The sequence below is a fragment of the Chelmon rostratus genome, chromosome 17 (genome assembly GCF_017976325.1).
Source record: "Chelmon rostratus isolate fCheRos1 chromosome 17, fCheRos1.pri, whole genome shotgun sequence".
NCBI classification, from domain to species: Eukaryota; Metazoa; Chordata; class Actinopteri; order Chaetodontiformes; family Chaetodontidae; genus Chelmon; species Chelmon rostratus.
Genome location: NC_055674.1, coordinates 4306218 through 4323799, shown reverse-complemented (window position 1 = coordinate 4323799; position 17582 = coordinate 4306218). Strand labels below are relative to the sequence as shown.

General features: G+C 44.1%; 1 protein-coding gene across 1 annotated transcript in view; it reads left to right on the top strand.

The window, feature by feature from the left end:
* The window catches only part of ngfra (nerve growth factor receptor a (TNFR superfamily, member 16)), a 30651-nt gene extending 13585 nt beyond the window's left edge, over positions 1 to 17066 (top strand). Inside the window, exons 4-6 of the mRNA XM_041956887.1 lie at positions 6179 to 6419; positions 7934 to 8142; positions 13225 to 17066. Coding sequence (XP_041812821.1) covers positions 6179 to 6419; positions 7934 to 8142; positions 13225 to 13277 — 503 coding nt within the window. The 3' untranslated portion in view covers positions 13278 to 17066. The remainder of the gene's footprint in view (positions 1 to 6178; positions 6420 to 7933; positions 8143 to 13224) is intronic.
* Positions 17067 to 17582: the final 516 nt, after the last annotated feature.

The following is a 17582-nucleotide window of genomic DNA, read 5'->3' as shown; positions in this document are numbered from 1 at the left end:
CAACACCCAGTTGTAGAGCAGCGGATGTGGTAGCACCACACGGAGGGAGCAAATTCCTGTTTTAATAGACTGTACTAGCACTGACAGGCAATGGAAAAGTGGACTGGGGAAAGATAAGTACAGGAAAGGTAGATGAGGTTGAAGAACTTACCACCTTTCCTTTCACGTCTACCAAACACCATCAAAGGTGCTGCATTTAGATTTTTCAGCATCAATAAATCATCACCACCACAGTAATTTAGAATAAAATTGTCATGACATTTTGTTCAGACATTCATGGTCCCCAGATGATGAATCCCTCTGACTTTGGCGTTCTCCTGACTTTTCCTCTAATGCCAGCATGAGTTTGACATTTGTGGTTTGGAGTTAAATGTCTTGACAGCTATTGGATGGATTGCCATGAAATTTTGTACACACATCAATGTCACCCCCAGATGAGTTGTAAAAACAAAAAATCAAAATTTCCATTTGTTAAATAGCTTTGGAACAAACTAATAACATTCTCATCAGCCTCAGCCGTACTGTGTGGTTTGTGCCAATTAGCATGTTAACATGCTAGCACATGCTTATTTACAGGCTCACAGCTGGTAGCATGGTCTCGGTTCTGTTCACAGTTTGACATGATTGAGCGGAGTGGAAAAGTGACGCAGCAACGACAAATCAAATATTTGTTGTCTTTCTTCTCGCTGCAGAGCGTGGACAGATGTTTATTGCACTAGGCGATGTCCACATCTGTGCCAGCTCAAGCTAAGATCAAATTTCAGCCTTGTTGATTGTTGTTAATCACACAGAATAGAAGCAAAGACATGAGGGGGGGAGGAAAAAAACATCCCTGCAGTGTTAACATTTCCTGCATCATGCAACGAGTCTGAAGCTGGAAGCTCTGCAGAAGACGGCAGTCTGGGAAACAAGTGTTGAACCAGATTCCACATGCTGAGATGCTAACTTAGACGTACACCGCACAGGAATGTAATCAGTCAAGTCTAACACTGTTCCCCAGCAGGGATGGAGGAAGCCGTGTCCACTCGGAAAGACTCATGAGGCTTTAATGTGACAGCAAAACAAACTGCACCCTATACCCCCTGAAACCCCCAGAACATCTACTGTATTCTACACATGTCTGGCGTACAGTAGGCCACAATACAGCCTTTTGCTGCCCATTTTGCGCCCACCCATGCAGCTGGTGTCACCTCTGACCCGGCTTGTCCTGAGTAATAGTTATGTAGCGGCAGCAACGGCGGCAACTAGAAACAGCACGATAAGTGATCTTGTGGGACGTCTGTCTGAAAGGAGAGCCCTGTCACAGTGGGCCTGTGGGTAATGGCTGTAGTCACATGTGGTGGTGATGATGTTTCCAGGCCCTCCATGGTGGTCCATGGTGGGTCTGCATTCAGATATGTTTTCTGCAGCAAACATCCAGTCTGGGTATTACTTATGCAAGGGAGATAATTTTTAATTCCCATCCTGCTGTCTTTCTCCCTCTTCTGCGCGTGGTGAAAAAAAAAGATATGATTGGGGGTATATTCAACTCCCTAAGTCCCCAGTTCATATCCAGCTGTCACCAAGTGTCAATTACACGATACAATGACAGAGACAGAAAGAGAGAGAGGAAGAAATAGAGATGGAAAGAGACAGGCAGAGCTGCAGCATATGCGCTGTGCTGGTATTCTATGCTGAGGGGTCGATACGAGTCCTGGGATTTCTCCTGCTCGTGCTCAGGTTTCGCTGAATGACCTCTATGAGCACCCACGCTCGACTGCAGGACACACACACACACACACTCACACACACACAAGCATAGCCTAACCCTCTCCAGCTTCATACACACAAGCACTTTTTATGAGCATCCAAAATCAATACCGCTGATAGCAGGCTAACGCGACACATGCAAGCTCGTCCCCCTGCCAAGTGTGCTTTAACTTCTACATTTTTCATTAAACTCCGGACACCGCACATGTGCGAAACTCTTTGATCCGAAATTGAAAACACCTCCTGCATCTTTTATTGACGGCCTCTGTCCGCCCGGCCTCGGCAGGGCTCTTCCGAAAGGTGCCGTTCAATCTCCGGTCGAGAAGATTTGCATCAAAAGTGAAGTGTCGAGCGTCTGTTCGAGTGTTTGTCCTCCAGAACAAGAGAGGGAAAGATTAAAAAAACAGATAAAGGCAGACCTCTTTTCTTTTTATTGCTCCGCTCATCACCACCCACCCCCCCGTCTCTGTTCATTTGCTCTTTCTATCTCTTCCCACAGCGGCCCTCGAGTGGCTGGGCTAGCAGAGTGGTGGAAGGTGGCCAGTGCGCATTCAGTTCCTTCACCGCTGCAGTATAATTACTCCTGCTAATCAGAGCACTTTACAGCAGCTTCTCTGTTCATCTGCACCCCCTCCCCAGTCTCTCCTAACACTCTGCCTCTCTGTCTGCCCCCCCCCTCCATCCGCTCTCCCTATTAACCCTCCCTGACAGAAGACAGAGAGCTCACTTGAATAATTTGTAGTACGTGTGCGTTTGATGGATGTGTGCGCGCCAGGCGACAAACACAGAGGAAGATTGAGATAGAGGCCGAGCTGAGACAGAGGGAGAGTGTTCGGCGGCTGATAAAGAGCTCATTGTACATGTGCTGCGCCTGATAGTTGCTCATCTCCACCCTGACCTGGCAGAAGCCAAGACATCAACCTCCGCGCGAGACCCTGGGGTTAACTTCACCATAAAGACCTCAATGGCTCATAAAAATTAAATCTTTTTTTTCTCCCCCTCTCATCCACACCCCTCCAATAAACACATCTCCCTGCACACAGCCCAGCGCTCATAAAGACCTGGGCTAGTTTTATTTTGTTTCACGAGTGCTCTAAACCCACCGAAGCCAAAATGAAATTGTTAAAGCTCCGCCGCCGCCTTTAAGCTCCCATTCTGTTCCAGCTGAGGTATGCAGCCTCTGGAGCCCCGGGTTTATCCTCTGGTCTGCAGCCAGACGTGTTTTCTGCATCAGCCCAGAGAAATAGAGAGAAAGAGGGGGAGTTACAATAAAGAGGTAGTGTACTGTAGTTAAGCTGCGCCCGCTCTCTGTGTTGAGTCAGTGTTATGTGAAGCAGACTCTCAGGAGAGCTGTCATTTTGGCTCAGAACGAGAGAGACAATTTACAGCGAGTCCTGAGGTGCGACTCCTGCATGTGTGCGTCTGCATGGAGAGAACATTCATCGCAGCAAAGAGAGGCACTTACAGTAGTGCACGATGACTGATAGCCCAGTTGGCTAAAGGAAAGGCCGTAAAGATTGCAACTTATTTGACGAACCGTATATAAGGCCAGAACGTATGCACACTCTCACTCACTTTCACACCTTCCATTCACGATTTATTCTATTTGCCAGCTCGTGTTGCATTGCTAATACCATTAGCCAGCCCTGCATTAGCTGGATGATGTATGGCGGAGCTGAGGAAACCTGACTACATCCCAGGAAAGGTCAAGAAACGCCTGTAATACAGACAGCCGTGCTCCACAGCTCTGGACGCGCCCTCCTTTTAGACCGATCCGAATCAATAGCACTGCTTTAAATAGATCTCTGCATTATTTCTGTGTTTCTAAGTATGGCACGCACATGTGTTGTATTTTTTCTGTCCGCGAGAGATATTTTCTACCATATCCGTAAACCAATCCGCCCCACGGGAGGCAGGAATGCCCCGTCATCACCATGCAGAAAGACAGACCAACGTGGACTCTTAACGACCAACAGAGGTTTTTCTAATATGTCCACATAAGTTGCCCATCAAGGTCCCATCTGACTATTAGAGTGAGTAACTGTGTGTAAATTATGCAACAAATCAATGTGGAGAAACTTGACTATCTGCCATGTCAGTGAAAAGAGGATATATGTGTGGACAGTCTTTCTGTCTATCTGTGATGGTCCACTGAATAACTCTTTTGTCTTTATTATGACCACATTACTGCTCAAACAAGTCAGTTAATCAGTTTTTCTTCCCAAAATTCTTCTTTTAATTTTTGGTAGATTTCCAGCTGGTTAAAAAAAACAGTTAAATGAGTTTCTCAGGGTCTTAATAGGTAAACAAAAATAAGGTGACAGCTCTTAAATGTAGTTATAAAAGCATTTTTGTCAGTGGTTTATGGTTTATTTATCCAAGATTTATGTTGTTGCTCCATTGAGGTGGAGGTGCTAAAAGCAGTGAAAGTGACATTTAAAAACTCAAACAGCAACATATCTTGGCAAAAGCAGTGTCCTCAAATACCTCCGATAATAACACTGTCAACCGCAGTCTATTCATACACTCTTTCTTTGGCTTAAAGCAGCTCCAACGAGCGCTGTGACAGACAGTGAGGTCTGTGGATTATCCAGAGTAACCGCGACACAGTTTCTGGAAAGACACACTGCTGGTGAATTATTAAAATGTAATTCTTCAATGCTGTCAGCAGCACAAATGAAATTTCATTCACCTCCAGTGAATTGGCGCAGAGGCAAAGTTTTAAGAGGTGGATCTCTCGAAACCTGGACAAATAAAGAGAAAAGCATCTGCATTTCTATAGATGTCAGAGGAGTTAAATTATTATTTTTATTTCGGAGAACTGACCGTTTGAGTCATTACTAACTTAGATGTGACCTCGTATTAATACATGTAATAGATGTATTAATTCTCAGTGAGCAAAGGTGTACAAAATGACTAAGTGTACTGCATCAGCAGCGAGGAGTCAAAGCTGAATCGAGTTACAATACGTGGCAACCAGTAAGCAATCTGAGTCACTCACTGTAATCATCGTATTGGGTTTAGCCATCAAAACCTGAACAATGGTAAAGCAGGACGACCCCTAAAGTTTTCGGGATAGAGTGTCCCAGTCTTTGGCCTTGAAGGAAGCCTCAGGGGTCTCCGCAGGGTTAATCCTGTGAGCACCAGTATGAAGCTAATGAGGAGCAGCCTGAGGTTCTGCTGGGAATTAGAGGCTCAGATCTGAACCAGGCTGCACATTCTCCATCCCCACCAGGCTGCTGAGCTCAGAGGAGTTTTGGTTTTTGGCTGGACAGGCCCTCTCCTCAGCCTGCTGTACCATGCCCTGAGGGATGGAATAATCTGCATGACAGCCCTTTGAGCTTTTCCGCCATCTGACGGAATCACTGCAGCCTTACTTACAGCGCTTTTCCAAACAGAAGCATGATATGACAGGTCTGTAGGAGAGACCTGATGGATAAACTGTGTTGTCAGGACAAGTCATGCCCATCAGAGTGGGCATGGTGCTGCTGCAGCATGGGGAATTACACTGAATCATTAATGGATCTCACAAAGAAAGAGGAAATAGGACAATTTATGAAAATGACTCCTCTCTCCAGGCTTTGCTATGATAGAAACCAGATCCATCCAGTAGCACAGAGCCTTCCTGCCTCTCTGGCCTCGGCAATGGCTAAACTCAAAGTGATGACCTCCTTAAAGCTCCGGACTTTGTTCTGCATAGATCCATATGGCCTTAATGTCATGCAATGTGCAGAGATCACATAGATGGGGACGTGTTGAAAAGGGACCTGGTGTGCAGGACCCAGGCCTGGTGCGTGGTGGGCTGGTGGGTGACAGATATTTGCCCCCCTCATCGAGGAGCATTCCTTTTCTCTCTGCACACAGCAACTCACCCACAACCCATCTGTCTATCAGAAACAGCTGCCGCATGTGTGCAGTGTATCAGACATCTGGCCGGGGACTTGGTGACTACATCCCAGCAAACAAGCTCTCACAGATAAGATATGAAAGTGTCTCGTCATGATGGGCGTGCTTCTTAGCCAGGCTAGCAGCTTGGCTCTGTGTCGGGCTGTTGGTCTTTATTTCAGGCTGAAATAGCTCAACAGCTGCTGGAAGGATTGAAATTTGGTACATATTCATGTAAAACTGTCAACAACTGTCCAAGAATTGCCCCAAAATGTTCCTAAGGATGAATTATAATACCTTTGGTGATCTCTTAACTTCTCTCATCATCAGGTCCAATTTCAATTTGTCCAATACTTTGATGACTAAATGTTCCTAAAACTAGTGAAAGCCTCATCTCTGCATCATGTTTAGAGCTAATTAGCAAATGTTAGCATGTTAACACACTCAACTAAAACGGTGAACACAGCCTCACAGAGCTGCTAGCATGACTGTAGATTCTTAGTTTCTTGTCTCACAGATGCTCCTCTCTCTCTCTCCCATGCAGATCCTCTCCTCCCGACATATTTCACTTCCACCTCAGATATGAGTCCATCCACCCCCTCCTTCACCAATTACTTCCCCCCGGATGGCTCCAATAGCCCGATGCCAGGAGGAGAGACGACCACATCCAGCGCCGGCTCTCCTCGCTTCCTCGGCCACGGGCTCAACGAAAACCTCATTCCCATCTACTGCTCCATCCTGGCCGCCGTGGTGGTGGGCCTGGTGGCTTACATTGTTTTTAAGAGGTCAGTTGGTAGAAAAGAAGGAGGTGAAAAGCTGCTTTGTGCGTCAGTAGGCCTGCATTAGCGCCACTGAGTTTTGCACCTCAGCCACAATGTAATCTAGGACAAAGAGGTTGATGGAAATGATGGTGTGGTGGGTGGTGTCGGATGGTGCCCCGGGCTAAAATGGCAGCGAGGTTGGTGAAATATTCAGGCCTGCCATGGTTGAAGAGGTTTTGACCCAATTCTAGAGAATCACTCAAATGTACCACAATAAGTTTTTGCTAAAAAAAAAAAATAACAAGGTCACAACACTTAATGCATTACAGAGGTCACACACACACACACACATTAGAGAGTACACACAACCACACATGCAAGCACTCACACAGACAGATACAAGTTCCAGCTAAAACACATTTGAAGCAAGTAAACAAGCTCATTAGAGGCCGTGACTGTTGAGAAGTGCCGACCAGAGGAAGCTCAAGTGCCAGACCCGTCAGCAGAGTCACGCACACATCTGGCTGGTGCTCCTCATGTCCGTATCGTCATGCATGAACAGCATTATGTGGCTTCCTTCAACACCCAATATTTTCTAAGTAAACACTTAGAGGTGTTAACTGTGCCACTCTGTGCCTCATGAATATTTTAGTCATTGATTCATGAGTGATTCATCTTCTTAAGAACAGCTTTTCCATCCTTGCTGAACATTTTTAGAGCATCTTATTATAGTTTTAGATTCTGCTCTTATGTGGCACATATGCAGTTTACAATTTACCATTGAAATACACAGAAATTTCAACAGTTGTTGAAACTTAAATCTTACCTCTAGTCCTCAGTAAGTGTAAAGTCCTCTGTGAAATAACGATGGTGCATCGTTTGGAAAGGTGGTAAAACTTGGAGGATGATACAAACTTCTCCTGTAACGCCAACATGGCTTTACAGTATGTTACATTGCTAGTAAAGCTACATGAGTAAATCAGTGTTCATCAACCAGTGTGACTGTTGTTTTGAACCAGCTTTAAATGCTCCATACTAACAGTATATACTTATGCCTTTTTCTTATGTTTACATACCTTTTTGTTGTTGTTTTGTGATTAACTTTAGCTATTTGTAGCTGTTAGCCTCATCGCTATTACGTAGCAAAACCAATTGGGCATGGGAGACAACACAGTAATAAACACAGCATTAAGAACAGTGTTTTTCACTGACTGACCACAGTGAGTGACAACATCATTTTCTGCAATAACATTTTGGTTAACTTGAACTTTATGCCAGAGCAGTGAAGACGAACTTTACATTTCAGTGGTGCAACCAAACTTCAACATAACTTAAGTATCAAACTAGTTTCATTCATTGTTTAGTGTGAACCCTAACCTAAGAGAGAATGTTCGTATAGCTGCTGCAAAGGGCCACTGGTCACTGTAGCTGTGAAGACATTTGGCTTGACATTTGATTGGAAAAACTCAGATAGCATCACATAGCTGTGTCATTTTGGGCAGATTGTTATCTTCCTCTGACGTGCCACTCCTCCACAGGTGGAATAGCTGCAAGCAGAACAAGCAGGCAGCTAATAACCGTGCGGCTACAAACAACCAGATGGTGACGCCGGAGGGCGAGAAGCTGCACAGCGACAGCGGCATCTCGGTGGACAGTCAGAGTCTGCAGGAGCAGCAGCAGCAGCAGCAGCAGGCCCAGGCTGAAGTCCAGGCTCAGCCCTCGCACTCACACACACAGGAGCAGATAGGTAAGCCGAGAGCACACTTTTTATATTTGTGATAAACACAAGCGTGTGAATTCACACATTAGTTAAGGCTGGGCCACAATACATTGCAATTTGAAGTGGATCAGGTTTTAGTGTAATCAATGCATCCATCTTCAGTTTGAATATTTTATATGGACATTTTGCATGCATATACATATTGTTTTATACATTCAGTGTCCACCTTTTTGGATTACCTGTACAAATTAATGCAACGCCTCTCAGTGCAATGCACTGGCGGTGTTGTACTGGACTGCATTATATTGAGAGGCGTTGCTAGTGCACCTTTCATGCATGTAGATAGGAGGGACAAAAAATTAGAAACACCTCTTAATATGATGTAGTCCAGTACAACACCAGCTTGAACTATGACTCAGTAATAAACATACAGTATAACTGAACATTATTAACCATAGATGGACAGGGCTGCTGTGTAGCATTACATTAGACTGTACAGGTGTACCTAATAAAGTGGTCACTAGTGATATAGGAAAACCATACCAAGCGTCAGTTACTCAAACCCTATGGTTTGTCGACCTATTTACATTTAGTATCTGTTAAACATAAATACATTTGGTAACTGGCCTTAACCCACGACTTTATATCCATCAGAGAAATTCCAACTGAACATAAGGCACTGACCCAAGTCTGAATCTATTCCTGCTTCACACTGTGGTACTAGCTGCCAGAGAAAGCCATTATCGATTACATCAGGATACTCTGCTGAGCTCTTGTGAACACATGTGGTGGTTTTCCTCAGAGCACAGACGCATTTCTGGGGACTGAGATCAAAAACAATATATATCTCCTGTGAGCAGGACCAACACCTCGCTGCCAAGAGCAGATAGGTGAGGCCAAATCTCGAACGCACTCATGATGTATTAGACTCTAGGAATGTGGGGATTATGATTGTGAGGCCCTGCAGTAGCATCAGTTTGAGGCATGTACCGAACTTTCAACTCATTTTGCTTGTATGCTTTATGTATTAGTTTGACTTTATGGTTCCTAGTCACAAATGTTGAGGTCCATCATCAAAATGAGGCTAAAATATTCACTGCTGACAGACACAGTTTAACACACCCTCTATCTTAGTGCACAGTACATGAGTTGTAATGTATAAGGAGACCATGTAACTGCATATGTTTGATCTATAATTGCCTTTGCTGCTCTTACCATGTATCTATATTTGTCTCTCTTGGACTCAGGAAGTATTTTGGGGGCATGTCTGCAGGACTTTGCCACGTAGAAGCAAGCCAGACAAAATCTAAACGTTTTCGTGCGATTAACTCAGTAGATCATGTCTGGCTTGGAGGGATAAAAACAACATTATGCACTTTACTGATCTATTATAAAGCAATTTACCATGAGCTTAATTTACTTCTTTCAGTGCAGTGCACTAAGAGAGAAACAACGTCTAGTTTTATTTTTTTTATTACCATTCTTTCAGTGCTACATGAAGATGATAGTTTGCACAATTTCCCAATTTCTTGTAATTAATCATATACTTGTATTGAAAGTTATCGTCAATAAATCCCATGAAAACAGCAAAACCAACAATGTGTCTCAGCGCTAAGGCCACTGGTTCCTACTGAACATGGCATTTTCAAAATGGGTCCAGAGTATATAGTTTAATCAGGTAGGCTTGGTGGTGTAGTTTTTTGTACTTTTAGCAAACGTTACTCAAACCAGAGGAAATGCATTTGCTGGAGGTTATTTTTAACCACAGATTAAAACACATTTGATGCTTTAATGAGTATTTGTGATGTCAGGATGTGTGTGGGATTGACTCAAAATCCAAATAACAGCTTTGGGACAGCTGTGGAGGTGCCTCGCACAGAGGAAAAACCTACATCAGCACCATTCTTTAAACTACTTGGTTGAAATGTTTACATCTTTTAGTAATTAATGTATGTGATCAGGGGATTTCAGTCACTGGCCAACACTCAATGCCAACACACAAACAATGAGGTGGACAATAAGAGGCTAACCTTTAAACATCCTGGAGAACAGAGGGATGTGCTGCGGGGAATAGATGTACTTACGGTACAGAGATAAAACCAGCGTTCTCACTCGATCTATACTCATAAACCTGAGAGGCTTTTTACCTGAAGAACAGAGTCTCGGGTTCAGTCATGATCTTGTTATTCATTTAGTCATTCATGCTCCTGTCTGTGAGGATCTCATATGTTTCCTTCCAAGTCTTACTGTGAATTATTGTACAGCCTAAAAAATGGCTATATGGGGATAATAATGTGCTAACAAGCCAAACAGCTGATAAATCCTCCCTCGAACAATCCCCACCACTGTGTCTTTTCTGGGATACCCATTACATTCTAATGAGGCTTGGGAAAAGCTTATTTTGTTTTGTGTTTTGTTTGAGTCCCCCTTTCCATTCTTCCGCTGAACAAATGTAAAGCCTGCTTGCATGTCGAAGAAAAGGAGGAATTTCTTTTGGGGGAACAGCTCGGGATTGGTTCATTGAGAAGATGACTGCCCCGTTAACCCCGTCGCCTCTATAACTGATCGGCTCATTAGCAGGTGTTATGAGATGGGACGCAGGCCTGGTCTCACTGCCTTTCAAAATCTAAACCAGCATCAGTGTTTAGCACCTGCTAATTGGCATTTGCACCGTCTGCGGGTGTGGAAGGCATTAAAAAGGCAGAAAATTCCCCCAGGCTGGGGGTCGGTGGTCCATCCACAACCAACTGGGTCTGTTAAAATACGCGAGAGGGTGAGAATATGCACAATAAATCCACGATAGTCGCAGGGGGTTTCCTGTTTCCAATGAACCATATTTTACTGGCAGCTAAAATAATGGGAACACCTCCAGTCAAAACAAGTCAAATAAGCCTTTAAAAAAAGAAAGAAAGCAATGAACATGTCCCGTGTTTTGACTGACAACATTCAGAGAGGGTATTCCTTGCACCAGTCACTGGTGAGGGGTGAGAGCTCCTACATGAAGGGTGCTCGGCCTCATTTCTGTCTGCTCATCTCCATGAAAAAGAGCCGTCTATCTGTGCAGCAGCCCTCCCTGCCCCCCACAACCTCCTCTGCTGCCTGCTTCCCCCTCTGAGTTGTGCATATCGGATGTGTTTAAAATTTAAACAAAACTCTAAGCCCTCACGTCACCCATCCACGCATCTCCGTCCCGTGTTCGACCTCACAGTCGACACAAAATGGAGTCGAGGCAAATGTCAGTCAAAATCGACTCAACCAGTTTCTCTTTAAATTGCCTTAAAATGATACAGGAAAATATGATTGAGTGGGAGACGTAATATTGATTTACATATGTGATAAACTATTTTCATTCAACGTTAGCTCGGACCGATAATGTTGTGATCGAAACAGTCATGTGATGCAGGCAAGTGTTAGTTGAGAGCATACAGCATACTTTAGTACGCAGTATGCAGTACTTACTGATTGAGTGTGTAGCAGGCAGCACGTTAGCATAGCATTTGAACACAGCGTCTGATTTAACAATCCTTATTGGTGCACGGAAGTACGTGACATGGCAATTTACCCACTGAGCCCCTCCCACAGCATAGAAGAAGTGCATGAATCTCTTGTATGAATTTTTATAGTATCTCATCACTCAGTGTAGTGGCTAACAGAAAAGACACGATTTCAGGGCCTTTAAGAGTCAAAGTTATCTTTCATAACACCTCTGCAAAAGATGCAAAATGACTCAGTGAAGGGGCATTTACATGTAGGTGCAACAGGACCCACTACTCATAATCTGTCCACGCAATTTGGGGTTTAAATGCAAAAGCAATTAAACAAGTTGTGCAAAGGACCGCTGCCCTCAGGGAGAGACAAGTGAAAGAGCATTATGAGAAACAAGTAATGTGTTTTTCAAATTAGTAAAACAATCCAAATATCTCGTAAGTTTTCTCCGGGTGCTCTCGTGACCACCATGAAGCCACCTGAAATCAGTCCCAATCGGCAAATTTGAAAGATTTATTGTGACTCAGGGTCCAATCAGGATGGCCTGAATGTGCCGATTGAAAAAAGAAAGGAGGAGGAAGACACAAGCTTTGCTGCGATTTGAGCTGGTTCAGGAAAGACAGCTGGTGGTGGTTCTTGGAATGAGGTTGGACTCTTTGAAACATCAGAACTCCACGTGGCCATTATTACCAACGCTGCATTGCCAGCTCAGGCTCAGCTGCACTGAGGCAGAAGGTGCAGACCACTGTGCTACAGATGGCTTTGCACTGGCTGGCATCAGTGCCTCTCTGCTCTTTGTCACTGATAATACCTGTAGAGTGTCTGTTTAAACAGGAAGGAAGGGAGAGGAGTGCTGTGGACTGCGGCCATCGGTGGACAGAATCAGTGGTGTCAGAAACAGTGAGCAGACAGGCAGGACACAGCAGTCCAAGCGTACTTCATAACAGTAAAATAGGTGCAAAATGTTTTTAGAAAGGGAAAAGGGATGAAAACAGTGGTAGTATATGACATTATAAGTCGACAAAAGAAGCCCCCTCTTCTGAAGCTTTAAAATAAACCCTCTTGTACGACACTTCCTCGGCTCAAGGATGCATTTATAAAGACGAGAATACACCCACCGGACTCGGGGGTCCTCTCAGGAACGCCTCTGCATTCCCGAGGCGTTTCCATGGCTTTCCTCAATTGACAGCAGGTTAAGAGGTTTGTGGGAAAAGGGAGCATTTGTCTCCCATCCTCATCCGGCTAATGACTCCGGTTTAACAGGTTCGGATGAGTGAGTGACACCACAGGGCCCCCTGCAGGGAAAAGTGTGATTATCAGGGGGTTTTCCATGCAGAGGGACTTAGAGTGTGTGGGTGTTTTGGTGGATATGAAGTTGTAATGTTATTAAAAACATTGAATCAGAAACTAATCTAAGTGCACTTAATCAAACGACTTACTGAAGAGAAGCTGCTAAGTGGGAAACACAAGAATACTGTGAACACAAGTGAGAATCTGCTTAATTGTGTGGATGAGAAAGAGGTTCATATTAAAAAATGAACCAGCGCTGGTTTAAATATCACCACAAATCACCCGTGTCTTCCTCCAGAGGCTGACATATTTCTGTCCTCTCCCTCTCTGCAGTGGTGAGGGTGGATGGCGGACCCCAGCCTGACACGCCTCCCCCTGAAGTCTGAGGAAGAGGGGGAAGGAGAGGAGGCGACAGAGCTGAAGACAGGGAGAAGAGAGTGAGGACTTGAACCGTGGACCAGAATGAAAGCAGGGGGGCCCGTGTGGGAATGTAAAACCGACTCTGACTCATACTGTATGTGACGTAGCCACAGACTTGACTTGTGTGGACCTCCCAGCACCTTTGGGTCACAGTTTGACTCTTCATCCCTGCATATAGAGTCCAACTCTATCTATCAGTGTGCCTGGACACGACCTCTACGGCAATATCAACCATGATCGGGACTAATGTCACTGCAGATACATAACCATAGATATATGCCATTAACTGACTATTCCAGTATCTAATATTGGCAAAATTCTCACTAACTGCCAATTTAGTAACCTTTCTAAGCTTTCCGTTCTCCCTCTAATTCCTTGATCACTAGCCATGAAACGTATGTGCCTGAAAGGTAAATAGACAGAGAGGTTGTCCATTATCTCCCCTTTCCTTTCCCTGTGCATCAAAGACGCCTTTCTTCCGTCACTTCTTCCTCTGTGGCGTCCCGCTCTCAGATGATCCTAGTCTTTCTCCGTAGGATTCACTCCATTAGACCCCCGCCGTCATCAGCGATACAAAAAGAAGCGGGGGAGCCGTGAGTCACTCCCAGCTTCATCTGAAGTTTCTTTTATCATGTAATCACAGATGCATTTCATGGCATGTCGTCTTGTAAAATGTTTGCTTCATTGTTTGAGCCGACTGATGCAGGTGACTCATATTTGGGAAGAAAGGTCAATCGCCGCGTTGTCCACTCGGTAATCAGCTATTTTTCTACCTGCACTCTCTATCTATCACTCTCGCGTAGACCCCCTTTACAGGATTGTGTTTCAGCAGTTTCATGCTCATAATGCAACGCACCCCAAATGTTTGTCTCCCGTTGTGGTGCATTACTTGCATTTTGTGGCTTCGGCTGCATGGCTGATTCAGCAGGGTGCCTCCACGGTCCTCGATGGAGCCCGGATGTGCGACATGAGAGAAACGCCTCTGGACCGTGGAGCTCTGCTGACTCACTGCGATGAGTTGACATGTCTGAGGGGAAGCGAAGATGACCAAAACAGGAGCTGTGACGCCATCAGTGACCCAGCATACAGAGCTGCTCGTTACACAGATGCTTAAATGAATTTTGGTACTGAAAAAACACGGGCAAAGGAATCCCATCTGTCATTGTCATTACACTCACTGAGTGGAAAATTGGGACACCCCTCAACTGTTTTCACTATCCTCAGCACACCCCCACCCTCCACATTCACTATTACAGTCTTGCTTACAGCTCTGTCTGCATGATAGAGCCTGATAAACAGGGCTGAGGCGCTAATGCACCGGCGGCGGCGCTCACGTCAACGCGGGGACCATTAGAGAGACGTCCTGACAGGCAGGTAGTAATTACCTCAGGGCTTCAGCTTCATTTACCCTCTGCTAGGCTCGGCTCGGCCGCTTCTCATCGGGATTAATGCTGCGGACGACAGAGGGGCGACACGGCTCTCTTTGAAGCCTCAACATGACATTACAGATCCCTTATCCAAGTCCGGGGCCACTGACATTTACTATATCGCCATGGTGATATAAAAGCACTTAGCCGCAAGGCTGGGTGGCACCTTTTATCACACAGGACCGCTTTTATGTTGCCCCCCTGCTGCTTGCAGGAACTGCAAAAGCAGTTGACACAGATATCTTGTGGAAGAGGTCTACCGGAGCCGAGCTTGACTGCGGCGCTTTAGCATTCATTCCTATAGGGGTACTTTCTCAGGGTCCCTCTTGTTGTGGTGTGACTAAAACAAATAGCAAGAGATCTGTAGAGGATTTCTGTAAACAATCTGTAGATGTAGGAGTAGGTAGACAGCTAGAGATGTAAAGCAGCTGATATAAAGATGTAAAGCAGCTGAAAAATGTAGAAAGATACGGGTCGACATGCAGACTAGCTAACATGATTCAGACACCGACGGATTTAAAGTAATAAAGTTTGACATTTTGACATTTTCTTGCCAAGACATAGATGAGAAGATTGATACCACTCTGCAATCTGTACAGTAGATATAAAGCTATTGCCAGCAGCTGGTTATCTTAGCTTAGCATAAAGGCTGGAAACTGGGGGAACAGGTAGCCTGGCTTTGTCCAAAAGTACCAAAATCTGCCTACCAGGACCTTTAAAGTTCTCTAATTAAAACATTACATCACATTTGTTTAATATATAACTAGCATCTCTCTTGTCATTTAACTCTTGGAAAGAAAGTAAAGAAGTATACAACCTCTTACTTTAAAGGAGAAATGAGACGGGTTTACTTGTGTGCAGAGTTTGTCGGGTTTAGTGAGCAATAGGCTGGATAAGAAATGTCAGGCAGGCAGAGAAAGTGAGTCATGGTATCCTGTGCGATGCCGCGTGGAGCGGTCACATGGTCACCAACATCTCGAGACAATTAAACTTCTTGCTCTTTTCACTTGTGATTCATCCTGTATCGCTGCAGCGTTCTGAATGGAAACGAATCAAATGCTGCTGTATTTCTGCTTACAGCTCCTCAGTTGATGTGGGCATGCAGTGTGGACATGTGACCACACACACACACACACACACACACACACACACACACACACACACACACAGCAACAGTGTATGATTCACTCCTCTATTGAGAGAGCCGGCATGATTCATCCTGATGCTTGCTGTGGCTGCGACATTAAAGCAGACGCTGCTACAGCGTGATTGACCGGAGTGTTGATTTAAAGAACGAAACAGCATACTGCTTGATTCTGTCCCCCCCGAGGCCCAATCAGCCCTCCAGCAGTGCACTCATCTACCCTGAACCCACTTATTCTCCCTCTCTCTAGCAGCTTGTGAAATGAGACCCACAATGTAAGAATGTACAACCCGAATATAAACAGAAATATGCAAGACACATTCAAGGAAATGGTTGAAATTTGCCCACATTCTGTTGTTGTAAATTGTTCTTGTCTTTACATTCTCCTGTTGATTTATATTATGAATAGTATTACACTTTTGGAGTCAGTATTTTTTCTAACTGATATGTTGTTTTGTAGCACTTATTAGATGTAAAATGAATGCACTCAAAGAGTGTACCACAGTTCAAGTGCCTGTGTACAGTGTCAGGTGTCTTTAAGTTCAGAAGTTTGACTATATTTTTGGCAGTTACTCCTCTTATTTTATGATTTTATGCGCATTTCTTTGATATTTTGAGAGCTAATGAAGGTTTTTAGCCAACAGAAGTCAGAGCTAAAGATGAACCTTGGAGACTCAAGCAAACTGTATAAAACCTGGCACCAGTATAGAGAGACTTACAGTACAAACAGGTTGCCAGTGAACACATACTGTATGTTAACATGCTATAAATACTGGTAACTAATATGGTCATGTAGCAGTACGAAACATATACATGTCACCTAAGACTTCTACTCTAAAACTCACATATGCTAGTAGTCAATAGAAATCAGCTCTACTGTACAGAGTTTTGCATGTACAGTAAGTTTCATCACTTCCCTCCATTTCAGAGGCGACACGACCTGTAATATGCCGTAACATGAAATCTATGGGGGGGGGGTTCACTGTGATATTATTATTACAAACATGATCCAGATAGATCAGGACCTGCTCCCGAAAAAGCTGACTGTCACCTGTACTTACCTACTAATGTAAAATGCATTGTGTAAATGTGAATTTCTTAGAGTTGATACGAGATACAAAAAGACACAATAAAATGTAAAAAAAAAGAAAATGTGTGCAAATGAAGTGGACATCTATAATACAATAAACAGAGATGTCATTGCATTATGTGTCCCGTTTGTTTTTGGAGCTAAGCTACGACTGGCTGTATTTGCATGTGCAGACAAGTCAAAGGAATAGTTCTTCATTTTGGGAAATATACTTCATTTTCTTGCTGAGAGTTAGATGAGAAAATCGTTACTCACGTATGTTCAGTAAATGTTAAGGTACAGCCAGCAGCCGGTTATCTTAGCTTAGCATAAAGAGTAGAAAGAGGAAGGTCCTTTAAAGTTCACTATTTTACACATTTTATCTCCTTTTTTTAAATTTCTTATCATTCCTTTGGTGGAAAACACATTGGGACCACAGCATGAAGCACTGTCCTTGCTCAAGCTCAAGAACTGACAGCAATATCCCAGAAAAATAATATTTTGCATATTTTTCAAATGATGTGCCCAGATGTTCTCCAAGAAAAGGCCTTTTATTATATCTATCCAGATAAATAACTATATACATTCAGACAATCTGTTTTAAGCGATCAATATTTATATTTCGGGTATC